Source organism: Leptonychotes weddellii, chromosome 14 (genome assembly GCF_054177405.1).
Source record: "Leptonychotes weddellii isolate Sample4059 chromosome 14, ASM5417740v2, whole genome shotgun sequence".
Taxonomy (NCBI): Eukaryota; Metazoa; Chordata; class Mammalia; order Carnivora; family Phocidae; genus Leptonychotes; species Leptonychotes weddellii.
Window position 1 is genome coordinate 16,144,043 of NC_138382.1, and position 21,551 is coordinate 16,165,593.

Below are 21,551 nucleotides of genomic sequence, written 5' to 3' on the forward strand. Positions count from 1 at the left end.
AGCCACCCAGGCGCCTGCTTTTTTGGCTTTTGACAAGTTGATTTGACTAGTTGCTTAATATTTTTATATCCCAATTTTTTTTTAAGTTTTATTTATTTAAATTATTTTATTTTTTTTTAGATTTTATTTATTTGAGAGAGAGAGACAGAGATAGTGAGAGAGCACAAGTGGGGAGGAGAGGGAGAAGCAGGCTCCCCACAGAGCAGGGAGCCTGATGCGGGCTCGATCCCAGGACCCTGGGACCATGACCTGAGCCGAAGGCAGACGCTTAACCGACTGAGCCACCCAGGCGCCCAAGTTTTATTTATTTAAGTAATGGCTACATCTAATATAAGGTTCGAACTCAGGACTCCAAGGTCAAGAGCCAGACCATCTTTCAACTGAGCCAGCCAGGTGACGCTATATCCCAGTTCTTAAAATTTTATTTTAAGTCCTCTCTGGCTTAGTTGGAAAAAGACTTTGAGTTACTTTTTCAGTAGGAGTTTGTGGGTAATATGTTATTGCTTGTTTGAGAATGTCTTACTCTTGCAAATTCATGACAATTTGACATAAAATTTTAAGTCCTAACTTCTTTTCTCAAAATTGTGTAGACATTGCTCCATTGTTTTCTGGCATTCAGTGTTATAGAAAAATGTGAGACCAGTCTTATTTTTCTTTGTGGGTAAACTATGATTTTCCTAGATGTTTATGGGCAGATTTCTGTATGTTTTCTTAAAACTTAAACTTTTTACAAAGATATGTCTAGGATGATATTCCATTTTCATTAATTTTTGTGTCTTGTCCTGCCATTGAATTTCCAGAGTCAGCTGCTGCTTCAGCTCAGAAAAGTTACATTCTATTATTTCTTTGGTTTGTATCTTCTCCAATTTTTTGCTTTTCTGGGAATTATTTTGTGAGTTGATTGAATTTCTTAGATTTATATGCCATGTCTTTTTTTTAAGATTTTATTTATTTATTTGACAGAGACACAGTGAGAGAGGGAACACAAGCAGAGGGAGGGGCAGAGGGAGAAGCAGGCTTCCTGCCGAGCAGGGAGCCCGATGCGAGGCTCGATCTCAGGACCCTGGGATCATGACCTGAGCCGAAGGCAGATGCTTAATGACTGAGCCACCCAGGCGCCCCTATATGCCATGTCTTAAGATTTAAAAAAAAAAAATAATTTAGCTGTCTTGTTTTTGTCAGAATAAGACCAATACTTAGAAAAGAGTTCCCAATTAAATTCTCTCAAATTTAGTATAGATAATAGTTGCAATGGTTTTCTTCCACAATTCATTTGCATTAAAACAAAAGTTCAAAGAAGTTTCAAAAATGGGGACACCTGGGTGGCTCAGTCAGCTAAGCGTCTGCTCAGGTCATGATCCCGGGGTTCTGGGATCGAGCCCTGCATCAGGTTCCCTGCTCAGTGGGGAGCTTGCTTCTCCCTCTGCCTCTGCTCCCCTGCTTGTGCTCCCTCTCAAATAAATAAAATCTTTAAGAAAAAAGTTTCAAAAACATGAAACTCTTTATTTTCTAAGTGGGACAAATGTTTCCCTTGAAATATCCTCATTTTCTTAGAAAACCTCTTTTTAATTGTATAAGGAAAAAAAATTTCAGTCTACTCTTAATAAGAACTATCACAAATCTCAATGAGTGGACTCCGAATTAAGTGTTATTTTAGATTCTTTATACGTTCATATGTTTGCACTTAATGCATATTTTTACTATTTATGATAGTTCTCTCAGTGAAATAGAAGATTCCCTCCCTCCTGGAAAAGCAGTATTTTATACATGGGCTGATCCAGTGGGCTCTAGAAAGCTGAAGTGGAGATGTGGAAAAAGCCATGGTGAAGTAACACAAAAGGATGTACGTATGGGGTTGAGTATTACTGTTCTAAACATCTTTTTTTTTTTAAAGATATTCTCTTCCGGCTTTGCTATTTATAAGGCCTGCTTTGTGTCTGTACTTTTAAACAACTGCCAAAGATTTTTTCTTTTTTTAAGTTTCAGGAGTAGAATTGAGTGATTCATCACTTACATGTAACACCCAGGGTTCATCATTACCAGTGCCCTCCTTAATCCCCATCACCCATCTAACCCATCCCCCTCCAGCAGCCCTCAGTTTGTTCTCTAAAGTCTGTTTTATGGTTTGCCTCTTTTTTCCCCCTTCATTTGTTTTGTTTCTTTAATTCCACATATGAATGAAATCACATGGTATTTGTCTTTCTCTGACTTACTTCGCTAAGCATAATATAGTCTCTAAGCAGCAGAAAGAGAAATCAAGGAATTGGTTCGCATTTATAATTGCATCAAACACCGTAAGATACGTAGGAATAAACCTAACCAGAGAGGTAAAAGATCTGTATATCTTATCAAAAAAAGTGAAGATGACACAAAGAAATAGTAAAACATTCCATACTCATGGATTAGAACCAAATATTGTTTAAAAAAAAAAAATGCCGAAGATTTTAAAAGCAGTATTCAAATTTTAACCAAAACATTTAAAACCAGAAGAGGTCCTGTATGGCTACATCATTATTTGCTGCTGTTACGTTATAAAAGGTACACTAGGCTTAGGTAAGGTGCTTTCAGCATTTGTCTCATAAACAGTATTGCACTGACAGTCATTTTAGGTCAATGTGGCTTCTGTGAGGATCATTTTAGGGACCCACTAAGGAATTTATTTTTGAGTGGTTTATTATAATGATAAAGTTATGTATAAACATTTTCCAGTAACATTTTGAATGACTTTGAGAAATTCTTATTAAAATGTTATTAGTCAGGATGCCCAGTGGCTCATTCAGTTAAGTGTCTGCCTTCGGCTCAGGTCATGATCCCGGGGTCCTGGGATTGAGCCCGATGTGGGGCTCCCTGCTCAGCGGGAAGTCTGCTTCTCTCTCTCCCTCTGCCTGCAGCTCCCCCTGCTTGTGCATGCATGCACGCTCTCTCTCTCTCTCTTTCTCTCTCCCCCTCTGTCAAATAAAATCTTTAAAAAAAAAAATTCTTGAGATAGATACTGTGTTAGTCTGGTTGGGCTGCCATGACAGAATACCTTAGTCTGGGTGGCTTAAACCACACAAATTTATTTCTCAGAGTTTGAGAGCTGGAAGCCCAAGATCAAAGTGCCAGCATGGTCAGGTTCTGGTGAACCTGATGAGGACTCTTCTTGACTTGCAGTTGACCACCCTCTCACTCTGTCCTCACATGGTGGAGAGAGAAGGAGTGAACTCTCTGGTATCTCTTAGCAGGATACTAATCCTGTTGGATCAGAGCCCTAACCCCTCCTTTATGATGTCATTTAACCTTAACTACCTCCGTAAAGGCCCTGTGTCCAAAAGAGTCACATTGGAGGTTGGGACTTGAACATAAGACTTTGGGGGAGTGAGGGGACACAATCGAGTTAATAGCAGATACTGAGATCAGTGGTTTTCAGATTTTCCTTTTATATGAAGTCACTTAAAGGCACAAATTTCCCTCCAAAAAACGGCATTAGTTTTATCTCACAAATTTTGATGTACTTTATATTTATTATCCTTTAGTTCAAAATATTTTCTAAGTTTCATTTTTATTTATTTTTATATCCATATATATATTTTGTTTTTAATATTTTACATATTTTTTGTGATTTTTTTTTTTTTTTTTTTTTTATATTTTGGTTTCATGGCTCCTTAGGTCATTGCTTAGTTTTCAAAAAGTAAGGGAATTTCCTAATTACGTTCTGATTTGAGAACATACTCTGATTCGGTCCTGAAATTTATTGAGATAGATATTGTGGGCCAGATTTTGTGTAGTCATTTTGTGCGTATTTCATGTATATTTGAAAAGAATATTCTGTAGTTGTTGGTTACAATATTCTATATATGTCAATTTCAAGTTTATTATATTGTTTAAATCTTCTAGCTCATTAGGTTTTTTGCATGTTTGCTTGTAGCATTGTATTTAAAATCTCTTGTAGATACATACTTTCATCTTTTAGTTTTTTTAATTTTGGCTTTTATATTTTGAAACTGTGATTAGGTTGATAAAAATTTAGAATTGTTATATTTTCCTGGTAGGTTGATCATTTTAATCATGCATCATTAGTATATAATATTGCAGTGCCCACCATTGTATCTTTTTAGATTTAAACATTTAGACTCTCAAAACTATCACAGACTACAGTCTGCAACTGCCTACACAGAAAGATACAGGTCAGGAAACAAAGCTTGCCAGCCGGGAGCATCACACATTTTGCCTACCAGTTAAGGAAGCATTCTCTTTGGTCACCTGCAATGACAGTTTTGTTGTGATGGAACAAGGCTCACTTGGGTGTGTTATGAGCCACTTTGACCTACACGCCCTATTCCACAATAGCACATATCTCTTGTAACAACCCATGACCATAGCTTATATGTGTTCTGCAAGGAATGTATAGACATCATCACACTAAAAGAAATCTGTAGCTTTTAGTGCTACTACAACATGCATTCTTGACTTACTAAAACCTGCTGTAAATTAGTACTGGTACTAATTTCCCAATAATATGAGGACTTTGGAACTCTTACTCCATTTACCCTCTTTCATCTTATGTACTGTTGTGTGTTTTATTTCTAAATATATACTAAATCCCATAAGAAGTATTATTACTGCTTTCTGCAACTAATAATGCATTTAAATTAACTCACATGTTTTCCTTTCTTCCGTTTTTCCAAACTGCCTCTCCATGTTTCCATTTGTGTTAATTTTTCTTCTCTTCAGTATTTTTCCAATGCGAGTCGACAGCTGACAAATTGTCTTTCAGTTTCATTTGTCTAGAAGTGTCTTTATTTTGTCCCTTTTTTTTTTTTGTAGGATATTTATGCTGGATGTCAAATTTCAGAGTTGGCACTTCTTTTTTTCTTCACCTTAGGTCTCCAGTATTACAAAAATATTAGACCTTTTCACCATGTCCCTTGTGATTTTCATGTGATATTCTATATTGTTTCATCCTTTTCTCTCTGACCTTCAGTATGAATATCTTTTTCTGACCTTTCACTAGACTTCTCTTGTGGTGTCTAATCTCTTAAAGTCATCCATTGAGTTCTTAACTTTAATTATTGAAATGATTAGTTCTAGGATTTCTTTTTAGAAGTTTTGTTTCAAAATTCTCTACCTTGTTACATTGAATATATATATTTTTTAAAGATTTTATTTATTTATTTGACAGAGACAGACACAGCGAGAGAGGGAACACAAGCAGGGGGAGTGGGAGAGGGAGAAGCAGGCTTCCTGCTGAGCAGAGAGCCCGATGGGGGGCTCGATCCCAGGACCCTCGGATCATGACCTGAGCCGAAGGCAGACGCTTGATGACTGAGCCACCCAGGTGCCCCTACGCTGAATATATTAGTTGTAGCTATTTTAAAGCCTATCTGATAATCTGATATCTAGATCTCTTGTGGATACTGTTATATCATCTCTTTTTTTTTTCTTAGTGTTCACTCATATATATTCCTTAAATGCATGTTTAATTTTGACTATGTGCTGGACATAGTATATGAAAAGTTTTAGCGACAGTTTTAGGCACTGTATAGTATCCCTTTTTTCTTGAGAAGAAATGGTTTTGCCTTTGTCAGGCAGCTGGTCTGGGGGGTGGATTACCTTAATCTAAAGGAGAATTGAAATGATTTGAATCTAGTCTTCAATCCTTGTAAGGACTAGTCTACTTTGAGTTCATCCTGCCACCTAGAGTATAGCCCTTTGGGGACTCAACTAAAAGCCTAAGCTGTTGACCCCTTCTTTTTTTTATGCCCTATATTCCAGCTTTAATCCTTCCATTTCCATGAGACTACGCAATATTTTTCTGATTTTCTTAACTTCTCAGTGTCTGCTTCTACTTTTAGAATTGGCAGTTGGCTTTTTGAGAATTCCTTCTCACTCAGATCTTGGCTTCATTAATCCTACTGTCTTGGTAGCCTTGCTGTCTTTTCAAACACATTATCCTCTTTATATTTTGTCTAGTGAAAGTTCTTGTTCTTAGCAAGAGGGTTGGTCTAGAGATCACCTACTCATCAACTGCTAGAGCAGTAACTCATGGTATCTTTTCAAAATTAAGCTTGTTAGCATATGGGAGTGTTACGGCATTTTGTGTATTGATTTTGTACGCAGAAAACTCACTGAATTCTCTTATTAATATTACTTGTTTTTTATTTTTCTATATGGGCAGTCATGACTCAAATAATGAGAGTTTTATTTTCCCCTTTTCAGTCCTTTCATCTTTAATTTCTTTTTGCCTTACTGGACTGGTTAGGATCTTTAATATACTATTGAGTGAAAGTGGTGTTTGCAAATATTTTTGCCTTATATATGATCTTAAATTACATACCTTCAACATTTTGCCTTCAAATATGATCTTTGCCAAAGTTTGGTATTTTCTTTTTTCGGAGGACAGTTTGATAAGAGGTTAAAAAAAAAAGCAAAACTCCTCATCTACTCTTTTGTTTGCCAAAGATTTTTATTATGGCTGGATATTGAATTTTATAAAATGTTTTCTCCCAAATAGGTGCTGTTTTATTTGCATAACTTTTTTCTTGCAAACAGCCATCTTGAGTCACTTTAATTCCTCCTGTAGAATTTCCTACAGGAGTGAGTCCTTGTTGATGGTGAAATTTAGTAGTTTTTGTCTTTAGGCAACTTTATTTTGTACTTACTGAAGGATATTTTTGCTGAGTAAGGAATTCTGGGTTGAGGGTCATTTTCTCTTAGTATATTGATATATTTTTCCATTGTATTCTAGTTTTGCTGTTGTGGAGTCCAGTGTAGATTTTTTTGTCTTTTGATGTATTTGAGAAGGCTGCCTGTAATTGGCCTAATTTTAATTTTTTAATTCTTGGTTATTAGAATTTATTCAGGAAGAATGATTTTATTTTATATAAATAATCTTATTTGATCTTTTGATTAGTACTTTTGCATATTTATATCATAATGCTAGTTAAACTTTATAAAGATAAATCTGAAATCCACTTCAGAATATTAGGACTTCAGAATTATTTGGAAATAAATTAGTTGTCTTATTTTTCATTGTAGTTTTAGTGCTATGTATTTTATTTTAGCAAGTATTATAAATAGATTAACTCTAAGTACTGACTTTATGGTAGCAATTCCACTTTTTAAATTCACTGTATTATAACATGAATGTGTATGATACAGTATGTCCCCCGCCATCTCATACCCCCAGTGGATGCTCAAAACCACTGATAGTACCAAGCCATATATAAACCATGTTTATTCCTATGCATACATACCTATGATAAAGTTTAATTTATAAATTAGGCACAGTGAGGGATTAAAAACAAAAACTAATAATAAAATGAAACAATTATTTACTGTAATAAAAGTCCTATGAATGTGGTCTCTCTCTCTCTCTCAAAATATTTTGTACTCGCCCTTCTGATGATGATGATGTGAGATGATAAAATGCATAGATGGGTGAGATGAAGTGAGATGAAAGACGTAGGCGTTGGGATGTAATATTAGACTACTACCGATCTTCCGACCATATGTCAGAAGGAGGATCATCTGCTTCTGGAATGTGGTTGACCACAAGTAGCTGAAACTATGGAATGCAAAACCAGAGAGAAGGGGGACTACTGTATATTAAAATTTCCTGTTGATCAGAATATTCACTAGAATATTGACCAAAAATTCATGGCTGACTGTTTATTATTAGAATTTGCTATTATCTTGTCATTGAACTTCAAGACCATGATATTAACACAATGCTTATAAATAAGGGCTTCCTGCAGAATTAACCATGTGGTGAATATCTGTGCTTTATAGAGCATGCAACTGAAGTGTCAGATATTTTTTATCCTATTTAATTCAGCTCTGTAAGGAAATACAAATTTCTGACTGAACAACTTTTAACATGTAACACATTGATTGGTCTTAGAATAAAGCAGAGAAAATAATATTTTGTGTTATTGATTAGTCTACTAAGGAAGACTAAATTTTTTTAAGATGTTGAAAGAACAATAACAGTTAACCTGTCTTCCTGATTAATAACTTCATAATAATAATGGCAGAGGCTAACATCAACTGATTTTAATTATGTAAATTTCTGAATGTTATACAAATACTAATTCATTTAGTTTGTCCAACCCTTTGAAGGAGTTACCGTTATAATTCTCATTTTTCAAATGTGGAATCTAGATTTCCTGTTGGTTAAGACTCTGATTTTTTGTTTTAGGATATGATGACACCTATAAATTTGGGGAAAAAGACCATTTATTTAGTTTCATTCTTTGAAGGCTTACAACGCATTATTTTATTCACTGAAGATCCAAGGGTATTTAAAGCAACATATGAAAGTGAGAAAGCAGAGTTAGCAGAGCAAGAAATTGTGTTGGCCTTACAAGATGTTGGAATTTCTCTCGTCAACAACTACACAAAGCAAGAAGTAGCCTATATTGGCATTACAAGGTTAGATACATTAAATTTTAAGTAATTCTTAATCATTAAGAATGGTGATAGTAAAATCTAAAATTATTGTTTAAATTTTGTGTTTTGACTATTATACTAAGCTAATGCTGCTTTAAAAATGCTTTTGAGATTATTTTTTTTGCCTTTTGAGATAAAGATATGTCAGAAATCAAATTTATAAATCCGGTCTTATGTTGATGATCTCAGCTTTCAAAAAAGATTATTCAGCTTATCAAAAGTATACTTTATTTAACATGTCATAAGGAAATATTTAATTTTCTATTACTACCCACGGTCTAGGATACAGTGTAGATGCTCCATAAATAGTTGTTGGAGGAATAAAGCCAATCATTCTTTAACTTGAGCTTGACACTTTTAAGATACAATAAGATAATATGGAATATATCATTCCCCATGTAAATCATCACCAGTAAAACTCTTCTTTATGCCTTTAATATTCCTGTTCATAAATACTTAAGGTAAAATTAATTTGTATATATTAGTGCCTAATTTGAGAGCATTTATAGATTCCAGTCTGTATAACCAGGATAATGTAGTTTTAACCCTTGAGTTTAAGCTGTCACACAATTTAAAGGTATATGGTATAGGTTTAAATTTGTTTTTCTATATAAATTCATCTAGAAACGCCCTTGACTTTTCATTGAATGGAATCCATGCCATTTAAAAAGGAATATTAAAAACTATTTTCTTACAAATTTTTATTCTCAAGAAGTGTGTTTATTATTTTCTAAGTGCTATGCTAAATGATGTGAGTGCAAAGAGGAATAATACACAGTTCCTGCCTCTCTGTTTATTAAGTGAATATAAATTTTAGAGGGAATTAATAAATAGAATACTTAAATAACTTATATTTGTAAACAGAGTAATTTTAGAATGTAGATGGATGTTTTTATTCTGTATTTAAGTCTTTCAGCAGTTTTTCAGTGAGATTTGTTCCATCCCCTCTTAGATTACAATTTCACACTTTGTCTCATTTTAAACCCCTATTTTCTCTCATACCTCACTGCCCTGTATCCCATTTCAGTGAGAAAATGGAAGCAGTCAAAAGGGAATTTCCAAAGACCCACTCCCCCAAATCACAACTTTCTACCCATGAGCATTTTTACCTACACACTGTGCCAACATCTTCTCCACAGTTACCATAGATACATGTGCTCCTATTTAAAAATATTTTTCAGCTTTGCATTCTATTCCATTTCCTCTTGCCTTCTTGAGACATTGATCCCACAATTCTTTCTCTCTCCTACATCAATAATTTTTGGCTCTCTTTTGGGTTATGCCCATTAGTATTATTTATCTCAACTTAAAAAATTCTCTTGAGCCTACTTTCCCTGCTACCCTCTGCCCACTTTTTAGCTTCCTTTTATAGCCAAACTCCTCAAAAGTGTTATCAGTTACAGAAGAGTTTAATATACTCACTATATCCAATAATTATTTTACCCGTTCTTTCTTTAACCACTCCAGCAGGAGTTTGCTGTCAACACACCATGACACTGGTCTTGTCAAGATCACCAGAGACCAGTCCTCATGTTGCTTAAGTTTACAGCACTTATACAGATCCTGTCTTTTTTTTTTTTTTTTTTTTCCTCCTTGATAGTTTTTCTTTGCCTTGACTTTCAGGATACCTCACCATCTTGGTTTTTCTTTCTATCCCAGAATTCTCCACTTTATGTGTTCGTTCCTTGGCTACTTCTCAGCTGCTTAATACTGGGTGCCCTGGAGCCCTCAGACTTGAGTCCTCTTCTCTTCTCTGTTTCAAATACCACAATATATGCCAAAAAAATTTAGCAAATGTTTCTTTAACCAGAACTTTGTCCCGAACTCCACACTTGTATATCTGCCACCTACACAAAATATCTACTCTTATATCTAAGAGACGTCTTAAACTTCATATGCGTAAAACCTGGTTCCTGATATCCTTCTACAAAACCTGCTTCCCCATTGGAGTTAATGACAACTCCCTCCTTCTGGTTGCTCAGGCAAAAAGCTTTGGAATCATCTTTGATTCCTCTCTTTATCTCACACTCCACATCTAATCCATCTAGAAGTTCTGTGCTGACCCTACCTTCAAGACAGACACAGGTCTGACCATTTTTTACTGCCTCACTGTTCTACCCTAGGTAGAGCCATCACCGTTTTTCTCCTGACTTACTCCATTAAACGCCTAACCAGTTTTCCTGCTTCTGACCTTCATCCCCACCCCTTCCCCTCTCTCCCAGAACACAGTGTATTCTTTATAAAGCTTAAGTCAGATCACGTTGATGATCTCATCTTTCAGTGATTTCTCATTTCACAATAAAACTCAGTCTTTACAATATTCTATAAGGCTTTACAATATCTGGCTTCCCACTGTCTGTCTTACTTCATCTTCTACCCTTAGTGTGTTCCAGACCTGCCTGCCTTCTTGCTCTTCTTTGTACACTATAGGCGTGCTCTGCTTTTGAGTCTTTGCTGTAGCTAGTCCCTGTCCCAGGAATGCTTTTCTCTTGTCTGCTGGGTAACTCCCTTCTCTGCTGTGAGGTTGCTGAAGTCCCGTCTTGTCAGTGACACCCTGGCTGAGCACTCTGTTTCAGTACTGCAGCCCCCATCACTTGGCATATCTCAGTACTCCAGATCACTCACCCTGTCTTACTTTTTCTTTTTTCAAAAGCATTTTCACTTCTTAACTATATTATAATATACAAATTTATTATATTTACTATTTATGGGTCTGTCACTCCGCTAAAATAAAGCTCTAGGATGGCAAGGATGTTTACTGATAATATCTCTACCACCTAAATAGTGTCTGGGTAAAAGTCTAAGTATTGATTGAATTCTTATTTTTAAATCTGTAGTGTACTTGCATATAACTGAGGATATTGTAAAATTTTACTGAAGGTTTTGCAATTCATGTAATAAACCAGGTAAAATGAAAATGTTTATAAATTAGCACCATGATTTTTGCTTTCATATATAAGTTCTGATGTGGTTTGGGAGACAAAGCCCAAGAAGAAGGCAAGATGGAAGCCAATGAGTGTAAAGCACACTGAGAAGTTAGAGAAAGAATTTAAGGAATATACTGAATCTTCACCTTCAGAAGATAAGGTTGTTGAATTGGACACTAACATTCCGGTAATATTTTTAAGTACTGATGTGAAGTGTTAATTTTTACCTGTTGTAATTAGATGAATCACTGGTGAACTTTTAAGGAAAGTCTGGTTTCCTTACAAAACAGTGAATTCTGTCATATATACTTTATACAAAATACTTTAAAGGAATAGTTGTCTGTATTAACAACTCAGACTTTCTCTTAAGATGCGAATGAGATCTATTCCTTAGTTAACAAGAAGCCAATATGTTGTTTTACTTACTTTACTTTTTATTTTTTCTTTTACCACTTTATTTTTTAGTAAATTTATATAAAAAGCGATACAACTAAGTTGTAAGGATTATATGAACATTTTTGTGAGTTGTATTGGAAAGATCCAGTCTAAACCTAGTCAAATTGTAAAGATCCAGTCTAATCAACTATTTAGGCTGCTGTTTTAATTAACATTATCTTTAAAGTTTTCGGTACAAATTTCTAATTTTAATTATGAATACAGAGAAATACAACAGTCTGGGGGGGGCGGTATTTTTCAGGTTCGCTTCACACCTAGTGGTACTAACATGAAAATTCTGCAGCCACATGTAATAGCTATAAGAAGAAATTATCTTCCAGCATTGAAAGTAGAATATAGCACATCCGCACATCAGTCATCATTTAGAATTCAAGTTTACAGAATACAGGTGAGTCTGAAAAGATAGTCAAATTGTATTCTTAAGGAACATAGCAATAAACCAAATGTATTCCCATGGTCTCTCTTACCTAGTACTTCAGTTTCAGTGTTGATCTAGACTGCTTGATTCCTTCTACTTATTAAATCCTGTTATTCTAGTCGGGTTCTGTAATTAACATATTAATATACTGACCTGTCTTTATTTTCTTAGATCCAAAACCAGATACATGGTGCTATATTTCCATTTGTGTTTTATCCAATTAAACCTCCCAAGTCGGTCACCATGGATTCAGGTTTGTTTATATTTTTAGATTGCCATAAAAATGTTTATATTCTCTGTATGGTTTATTTTATTATAAAAACATGAAACCATTCTCAAGTTTAGTTTCTGTGGGATCATTAGAAAATTAAACCTCTTGTAAAGGAACAAGTACTCAACTAAGGTCAACAACACATTGAATTCTGAGGAGAAGATTAATTAGGAATATATATTTAAATTTTTAGAAATATTACTGATTTGTAAATTCCTGATTTAAAAGCCACCAGGACCTTTGAATAAATTGTGAAGAAAATCAAATTCAGAGTGGTTTCTGACCATGGAAAATGTCCTGTATTCTCCAGATGAGTGTAATGACAAGTCTATTCTTCCATCCTCTGCTTCTCCCTCGAATTCCTTCTTTCTCTGTTATCCCTCTTCCCCTTTCTCTTTCCTCCCTCCTGCCCTTGCTTCCCACCCGCCACCTCCACACCACTGGCTCTGAACTATCTAAGGCGGTATTGATAATCTGCTTGGAAGCTGTTCACCATTGCACATGCCCAAGCCCCTCTACCTGGAAGCCCGGGACAAGACCCTGAAATCTGTGTTTTCACAGTGTTTCCCTGGTGATTCTAATGCATACTTCTACTTTAAAATTGCTAATTTAAGGATTTATCCTTAAAGTGAATACAGATACTTAAAACATCCTGGGGTCTGAAATAAGACTGTAATCAATCTTACAAATAGTAATTTTAATTGACACTCATGATTTAGTAAATCTCCATTGTGATGTGTATTAAATTGCAAGAAAATGCTTATCTTTTGCTTAAAGCATCATGGGATTAATCCTATTTATTAACTTTTGTAGCTCCAAAGCCCTTTACAGATGTCAGTATTGTCATGAGATCTGCAGGACATTCCCAGATATCACGTATTAAGTAAGTGTCTTAATATATTTCTCTGTGTTTATTTAATGTTTTGATTTAAATATGTGAATTAATTATACTCTCTAAAGAATCGATTTCAGGTGAGACAAAGGTTTACATGCAAAATATTAAATTATAAAGATCATTAGGAAAATCTGTTTTACAATCTTGAAGAGTCAGAAGGCTGTGAATGAAATGTACTTGTATTTTATTTATTGTTTTCTCATTTAAGTTTTCTATAATTACTGCATATTGTTTTAGAAACAAAAAAAAATGGTATCTTAAAATTGTCACCACCCAGTCTAAGAAATAGAATATTGACAGAAACATCCATTGATATATTACTCCCCTATTTCTTGTTTTCTCCACCCTGTCAACCACAATAAACACTAACTTCATCCCTTATGTTTTAAAATATAATTTCATTCCACATATGTACCTAAACACATATGTGTTTACCACATATGTACCTTCTTAGTTTTCCTTTTTTTCATAAAAAAAAATTTTTTTTTTTTTTGTTAAACTGAATGTGTACTTTTAGGACTGGATTTTTTCATTCAACTTTTTACCAAAATTTATTATTTTTGCTGTATTCGCTAGAGTTTATTATCACTAATGTATAATAATCTGCTCTATGACTATATACCACAGTTTTATCAGTTTTCTCTTCATAGGCATTTTCACATTTTGAGTTGGTTGGTATTATGAACAATGTTGCCATGACATTTTTGTTCATTTAGAAAATCCTAAATTTCAACATTCTAATAGTTATCTAATGCTTTTTTTCTCACTTCATTTTCTTAATGCACTTAATCGATGGTTTTTAAATGTTTCTACTTTGTATTATAGGTATTTCAAGGTGTTGATCCAAGAAATGGACCTCAGGTTAGATCTTGGGTTTGTCTATGCTTTAGCAGAACTTATGACAGAAGCCGAAGTGACTGAAAAAACCGAGGTAAGATTCAGAATGATAGCATTGATGGGAAGGGTTGGGGAAGGAGGAGAACTAAAAGAATTTTAAATTTTTAAAGATATTAAAATGGTTTCGATCCATCTTAAAAATAAAGTTTTTAAATTTTTCTTATGCTGCTATGGTGGGTAAATTGGTAGAAATCCCATTTTCAGATTATAGATGAAGAAAGCAAGACAAGTTAAAATAGCCTTATGAAGGTGAGTTAGCGAATAGGAAAGGTTTTAGGCCAATAGTAGGGAGAAGTAGTCATGGTTCACATCACTGTTTTTTCCTATTTTATTTTCCTGAGTTACTTCTGTTTTGATTAATAACTTAGAAATTTGGGTGTGACAAGAATATTCAGTGAGAGAAGGGATAAAAATAAAAGGTAGTATCTTATGATGGAAAGACTGTAAAATCACAGTGATAGGGTAGCTCGGATCTGATCTCTTTTTCAGCTGTCTTCATATAAAGAACTCTGAAGATAGTATAAATTGTGTGGATAAGGACAAGGACAAATATACTTTTTTTTTCTTTTAATAGCAGTTTATTGAAATACAGTTCACACATCATACATTTTAATCATTTGTGGTGGACAGTTCAGTGGTTTTTAATGTATTTACAGAATTGTACAATTCTGTACATTCTCATTCCAGAACATTTTCATCCACCCAAAAAAGAAACCATCCCAGTGTCATACAACCACTAATGTACTTTGTCTATAGGATTTCTTGTTCTAGATATGTGGAATCATCCACTTGTAGTTTTTTTAATGGGCTTCTTACACTTAGCATAATGTTTACAGAGTTCATTCAAGTTGTAGCATGTTTCAGTACGTCATTCCTTTTTATGGCCAACTAATATTCTATTGTTATGGATATATTCCATATTATGTATATCCAGGACTCTGTGGATATGCCACATTTTGTTTATCCATTCATCAGTTAGGGATGTTTGGGCTATTTCCACATTTTGGCTATTATGAATAATACTGCTATGAATATTTGTAAAGTTTGAAATCATAAAAAATGTATGATTCTTAATGCATCATCATCAACACTTGTTTTCATCTATCCTTTGGATTTCAGCCATCGTAGTGGGTGTGAAGTAGTATATCATTGTGATTTTGATTTACTTGTACCTGATGGGTAATGATGTTGGGCATCTTTTGATGTGTTGATGTACCACTTACATATTTCCTACAGAGAAATGTCTGTTCAGATCCTTTGCCTTTGTTAAATAGGTTGTCTCCTTTTTATTGAATTGTAATATTCTGAATACAATTCCCATACCAGATAAATGATTTGCAAATATTTTCTCTCATTCTGTGTGTTGTGTTTTACTTCCTGATGTCTTTTGAAGCACAAAAGCTTAATGTTAATGAAATCCAAATTCTTTTTAGTTGTTCATGTTTTTGGTGTCATTTTTAAGAGTCCTTTGCCAGATCTAAGGATGCTTGACCGACTGTTCCACCCAGGCATCCCAACTATTAATCTTATCAGCGTCCTCTTGTATGTAATAAGTTGCTTTTCTCTTCTTGTTTTTAAGATTTTCTCCTTGTCTTTGACTTTCAGCAGTTTAACTGTTATGTATCTGTTGTGAACCTCTTTCCATTTATGCACTAGGAGTTCATTTGGCCTCCTGGATATGTTACTGTTTTTCATTGAATTTAGAAAGTGTTCAGCTATTATTTCTTTGCATATTTTTTCTACTTTTTCTCTCTTTTCTCCTTCCGATACTCCCATATTGTATATGTTAGTATGCTTAATGGTGTACCACATTTCTGAGACTGCTGATTTTTCCTCTCTTTTTCCTCTGTTCTCCAGATTGCATAATCTTTAACACTTCAAGTTCATGATGAAACAATGCATTTAATTTAGCATATAATGAAGTGTTTATATTTCTTCTGTCAGCTCAAATACACTGTTAGGTTCTTCTAGTGAATCTTCCATTTCTGTTACAGTTCTCAATTCCAGAATTTCTAATAGGTTTTTTAATATATAATTTTTCTCCATCTGTATTGATATATTATTCTGTTTGATAAGACATGGTCATCATAATTTCTTTTACTTTTCTAAATATGGTTTTCTCTAGTTCTTTAGATTTTATTTATTTATTTGGTAGAGAGCATGAGAGAGCACATGCAGGGGGAACAGCACAGGCAGAGGGAGAAGCAGACTCCCCGCTGAGCAGGGAGCCCCATGTGGGGCTCAATCCCAGGACCCTGGGACCATGACCCGAGCCGAAGGCAGTTGCTTAACCGTCTGAGCCCCCCAGGCACCCCAGGTTTTCTTTAGTTCTTTGAACATATTTACAGTGGTTACTTGGAAGTATTTTTCTTTTAATCCAATCTGGTCACATCTCACATGCAGTTTCTTTTGCCTAGTTTTTTCCCAGTGTATGGGTCATACATTCCTATGTCTTTGCATATATCATCATTTTTGGTTGGGAACTGGACATTTTAGATGATACACTATAAAAACTGGCTACTGGTTCCTCTTTCTCCAAAGCTTATTGTTATTAGCTTATTTGTTCATTCTATGACTAGTTAGATTTTTTTATTGAAGTCTATCCTACCCACACCCCTGACTTTTCCTGCATTCTTAAGCTTTTGGTGTTGCTCCTCAGAGAGGTGAAGATCTGGGATACCCACCCTTACCCTAGAATAAGTGGTTTTGGGGCGGGGCCCTCTTCCTCTCTTTTCACAACCACGCCTAGCTATTGAGCTCCACTAATTGCTGGCTGATTGCTTTATTTTTTTTTCCCACAGTACCTTAGGCCATAAATTGTTCTGCAAACTAATCTAATCAAACTTGGGCTTTTTTTTTTTTTTTTTTCTTTTTTGAAGGAATTGATCTGGAGATCAGTGCTTGATATTTGTTCTAGCCCCGGGGGGACCCCTTTAAACTGTCTCTTTCCCCATTTTGCTCATGAAAACTAAGAGACCTACAGTTTAGCCTGTATCTTCATTGAATCAGTGATTTTCCTTATAGTTACCTTTCCCTATGACATTCACTGTTTCCTAAAGCTCAGGCTTCAACTTCTTCACACTCTTTTGCAGTTGAAGGCAGTTTCTTTGGGAAAAGATAGGAGTTAAAGTTTCCTTGTCCCCCAGGTAAAACTATCTGAACCAGAGCTTCAGAGCGGTGGTTGGAACAAGAGGGATAAGAACCCAGTATTCTCATCGGTATCACACCCACTTAGAGCCTTTGTTCCCATGAGTAGAGGCTGGGCAGCAGGATGGAAGCTCCCCCATCCCCCATAATGTAGCATTAGCAGCTGGTAACTGGGGGCAGGATAAGAAATGCTGACATCTTATGCCTCCCGGGAAGAAAGTATTCCTGACTGGAGACTGGGCAGAGAGGGAGCTTTGTGTTCTTGAGTATAGCAGTCTAGAGTAGAGTTATGGCTTGTTGAACTAGGAGGGGGATCTGAGAGAATGGTACTTGTTCAAATACTTACAGATTCACTTTTCTTACCAAATTTTTGTAGATTTTTCTTGAAAAGATGTTTTATTTGCTTATACCATTAGGTTCATTCATAGAGGCCTTAAATGTTTTTTTATTTTAATTTTTTAAATATTTATTTATTTTAGAAAGAGCAAGCATGCAGTGGGGGCATAGGGGGAGGGAGAGAATCTCAAGCAGACTCCCCACTGAGTGTGGACCCTAATGCAGGGCTCCATCCCATGACCCCGAGATCATGACCTGAGCCAAAACCAAGAGTCAGATGCTTAATCAACTGAGCCACCCAGGCACCCAAATGTTTTTTAATTTCACCAGTTTCACTGGGGAGCTGGTCTAAAGAACCCTTCACACTGTCATCCCAGAAGTCAATTTCCAGATCCTATACTTTTAATAAGGCTATCATTTTATTATTGATGATAGGTCAAAATGTGAATGTTGGGGCCATTTCTCAACATATAGAAGTAACTTAAATGTGTGTTTAAAAGAGAATTAATGTTGATTATCAAGAATGAAAGCCATAATCATCACTTCATACAACATCATTTTCAGTGCCTTCCCCTTTTTGATTATATCATGGGCCTCTGTAGATGTCAGCGAGGTATTTACTAAAAAGCTACAAATGAACTATGATTATATTTAAAGAAACAAATATTCCTAAGAAAGTGTTGATGCACTAGATTATCATAGCCTTTTGGGATAACTCTGTAGTCCCAAGAAGAAAAGCTTAGTGTTTTTTAATGGATTAGATGGGAACAAAGAAGATATGCTTATCAATTTGTGAGTTAGGGACAGAGCTTTACTAACAGGTGTTAGGTTCCCTTCTCATGCAATAACTTTCTAGTCATGAACAGTGTTGAATATGGATGTTACAGGGGAGTGTTCTGCAGTGTCTGAGCTGTTGACTTAAATGCCTCATACAGATGGATCCTTTAAGTTGTTAATACTTTTTGTTTCTTTATAGATTGAACTTTTTCATAAAGATATAGAAGCTTTCCAAGAAGAATATAAAACAGCTTCATTAGCAGATTCATCACAAGTCAGTCTCTATGAATACTTCCATATATCTCCTATCAAGGTAGGGGAAATAGAAGTCATTTTTTTTATTCTCGATAATCTAGGTAATAGCAAATTGACTTGATCTGTTTGGGGAGATGAGCATATAAATTATGTTCTCTAATAGTATATAAATTCTGTAAATAAAGTAGCAGGAATAATCCTTTGAAATTTTTATTTATACTTCTCACAGTTTTTCACTATATAAAAATAATATTGGAGCCACCTACAACATGTGTTTATATGTTTATATCTTGACCTAACATTTTGTTACCTTAGTTTTCTGTTAACGTATTTAATGACAGTTTTCAAAATTTTGTGTGTGTCTGTTTATTGGTATAATTGACATATACATTAGTTTCAGATGTATAAGGTAATGATTTGATATTTGTATACACTGTGAAATGATCACCACAATAAGTTAGTTACCATCCATCACCACACAGTGTTAAAAAAAGTTTTTCTTGTGATGAGAACTTTAGGATTTATTTATTCTCTTAACAACTTTCAAATAATGCACTACAATATTACTAACTATAGTCTGTAAGTTTTAAATTAACTCATGAAGTAACCTTGATTTAAGAAGTGAAGACTGAATGGAACTAAATATAAGTTCTTAACACAGAGTTTCTGAATTATGTAACACTAAAGAAAATTATTGTATAGCTGTACATACATATACACACATACATAAATGCATACAATACAAAAAAATGAAAGTTTGTTTTAACTGATTTTGACATGTTAACTTAATTCTAATAGTTGAAACACTATTTGAGTTATTTTCAACAACTTCAAGTTCTAGATTATTATTTTTAAAAAATGTATAAAAATTATTATTTTCACAGCTTTACCAAAAGAATTGGATTGAACCTAAATAATACCGTATTAGCTTATAGTGCTGAATTTAAAAATTAAATAGAGCTGTATTCAATTTTAAATTCTTGTAACTTTTCACTTAATAATTTCAGCATAATCCAGGTAACTTTGAAATCTTTTGGTGTAGTAAATTTAAAATAAGATTAAATTTTAAAAGTTAAAATTGTCATCTTGAAGATAGTGCTTTAAATATTTATCTCTTTATCTCTTTAGTTGCATTTAAGTGTTTCACTGAATTCGGGCAGAGAAGAAGCTAAAGATTCAGAACAACAGGAAGGACTGATGGCCGTTCGTTCTTTAAATCTTTTGCTGAAGAGTATTGGTGCCACCCTTACAGATGTACAAGATGTAGTTTTTAAGTATGTTTAATATTCAAATCTATAAATTGATGAAAAGTCCATTTTATATTTACCTAAAAACTTTACAAGTGAAAAAGTGTGTAAAGGATATTAGAGGTCATAGACAGATAGGGGTTATTATTAAATAATTTCCTTAAGAAAGAGGGAGAGAGGCCATACAAGTTTGTGCATCATATAAGGCCTTTCTGGCCTACAGAAGGATTTCTAAGAAGCTGTGTATGCCCAAAGGTATGGTGATTAAACCATGTGGCCTCAAGGCTTCTAGGATCGAGATTCTTCAAAACATATGTGACTAGGACAAAATGAATGGCATGATAGGGGAAGTGAAGGGATTCGTTTAAATGTTACAGCCAAGAATATACATTTTAATGTGAGTCATAATGGAAGCTATTAGAGTATCTGAATGGAGACTTCAGATGAGAGTGACCTTTTCAGGTAGCACCCAGAATTGTTATTAAGGACCGTAGTTAGAATCAGTGAGTCCAGTAGGATGTAACTCTAAATCTAGATAAAGTTAGGTAACAGTCAAATTAAAGAACATAGGTTTGAAGACGTTGGGAATAGAATGAGATTTCTCATCCAGCTTCTGTCTTACCAGCTAACAGAGAGCTTCCCAAGCAGTGGATCCGTATATGCTGTGAATAGGTTAGCAGTCAACCAACCTTGGTTCCTCAGCTGTCAGCTGATCAGACGGGATCTGCCGCAGCTGAAGTCTGGCTGTTCCTGAGCAGCCTCTTCCATTCACCTCAGTGTGCCAGACAGGGCAGAGTTGAAAAATCCAGTCCATGTCTGTGAGTGAGATCCAGAGGGTCTCTGAATCCGCTAAAGGATGTAGTAATACGTATATACTGGTTGCTTTTCTGAGGATAAGATCCATAGCTCTCATGAGAGTCTTAGAGGGTTCTTTGACCAGAATGAGAATATGTAAAAGAGCATGTTTTCTGATTGGCTTGGGAAATGTACGGAAAGGAAAGATTGAGAGAAAAATTCTAAAGAAAATGAAACCATTCGTGAATATTAAAAAAATTCTCTTCCCCTCTCTCCCTCTTCTCTCCTTCTACCCACACCCTCACACATATTTATGTGTTTTTCAGGCTTGCATTTTTTGAACTGAACTATCAGTTCCATACAGCATCTGAACTACAGTCTGAAGTAATAAGACACTATTCGAAACAGGTTTGTCTGAGATTATTTTTTAAAGGGACAGATTGATATATTGAAACTGTGTCTGTACATGTATAATGTAGATTTGATGAGAAAGTGAATAACCATTTTCAAAATCTTAAAAATTTTTTTTTCTCAGAATTGAGAAAGAAATTGAGCCGTGCCACCATTTCAGTTTTTTGCCTTTCTGTTTTTTAGCCATGGACAGAAATGTTTTCTGGGTATGTGTGGACTTAAACAAGTATCTTTAAATAAAATATTGACTAATGCACCAAACCTAAAAAAAATAATTTCAAGGGAAACT

At 34.7% G+C, this 21,551-nt stretch overlaps 1 protein-coding gene across 4 annotated transcripts in view; it reads left to right on the plus strand.

Moving 5' to 3' along the window:
- The window catches only part of VPS13A (vacuolar protein sorting 13 homolog A), a 262,998-nt gene that overhangs the window by 197,204 nt on the left and 44,243 nt on the right, over positions 1-21,551 (plus strand). For all 4 annotated transcript variants that reach the window (XM_081804091.1, XM_081804093.1, XM_081804092.1 and 1 more), the window contains 10 exons: positions 1,714-1,843; positions 8,180-8,412; positions 11,391-11,544; positions 12,055-12,201; positions 12,403-12,484; positions 13,316-13,385; positions 14,223-14,328; positions 18,754-18,867; positions 19,938-20,083; positions 21,178-21,259. In XM_081804091.1, the coding sequence (XP_081660217.1) occupies positions 1,714-1,843; positions 8,180-8,412; positions 11,391-11,544; positions 12,055-12,201; positions 12,403-12,484; positions 13,316-13,385; positions 14,223-14,328; positions 18,754-18,867; positions 19,938-20,083; positions 21,178-21,259 (1,264 nt within the window). The remainder of the gene's footprint in view (positions 1-1,713; positions 1,844-8,179; positions 8,413-11,390; positions 11,545-12,054; positions 12,202-12,402; positions 12,485-13,315; positions 13,386-14,222; positions 14,329-18,753; positions 18,868-19,937; positions 20,084-21,177; positions 21,260-21,551) is intronic.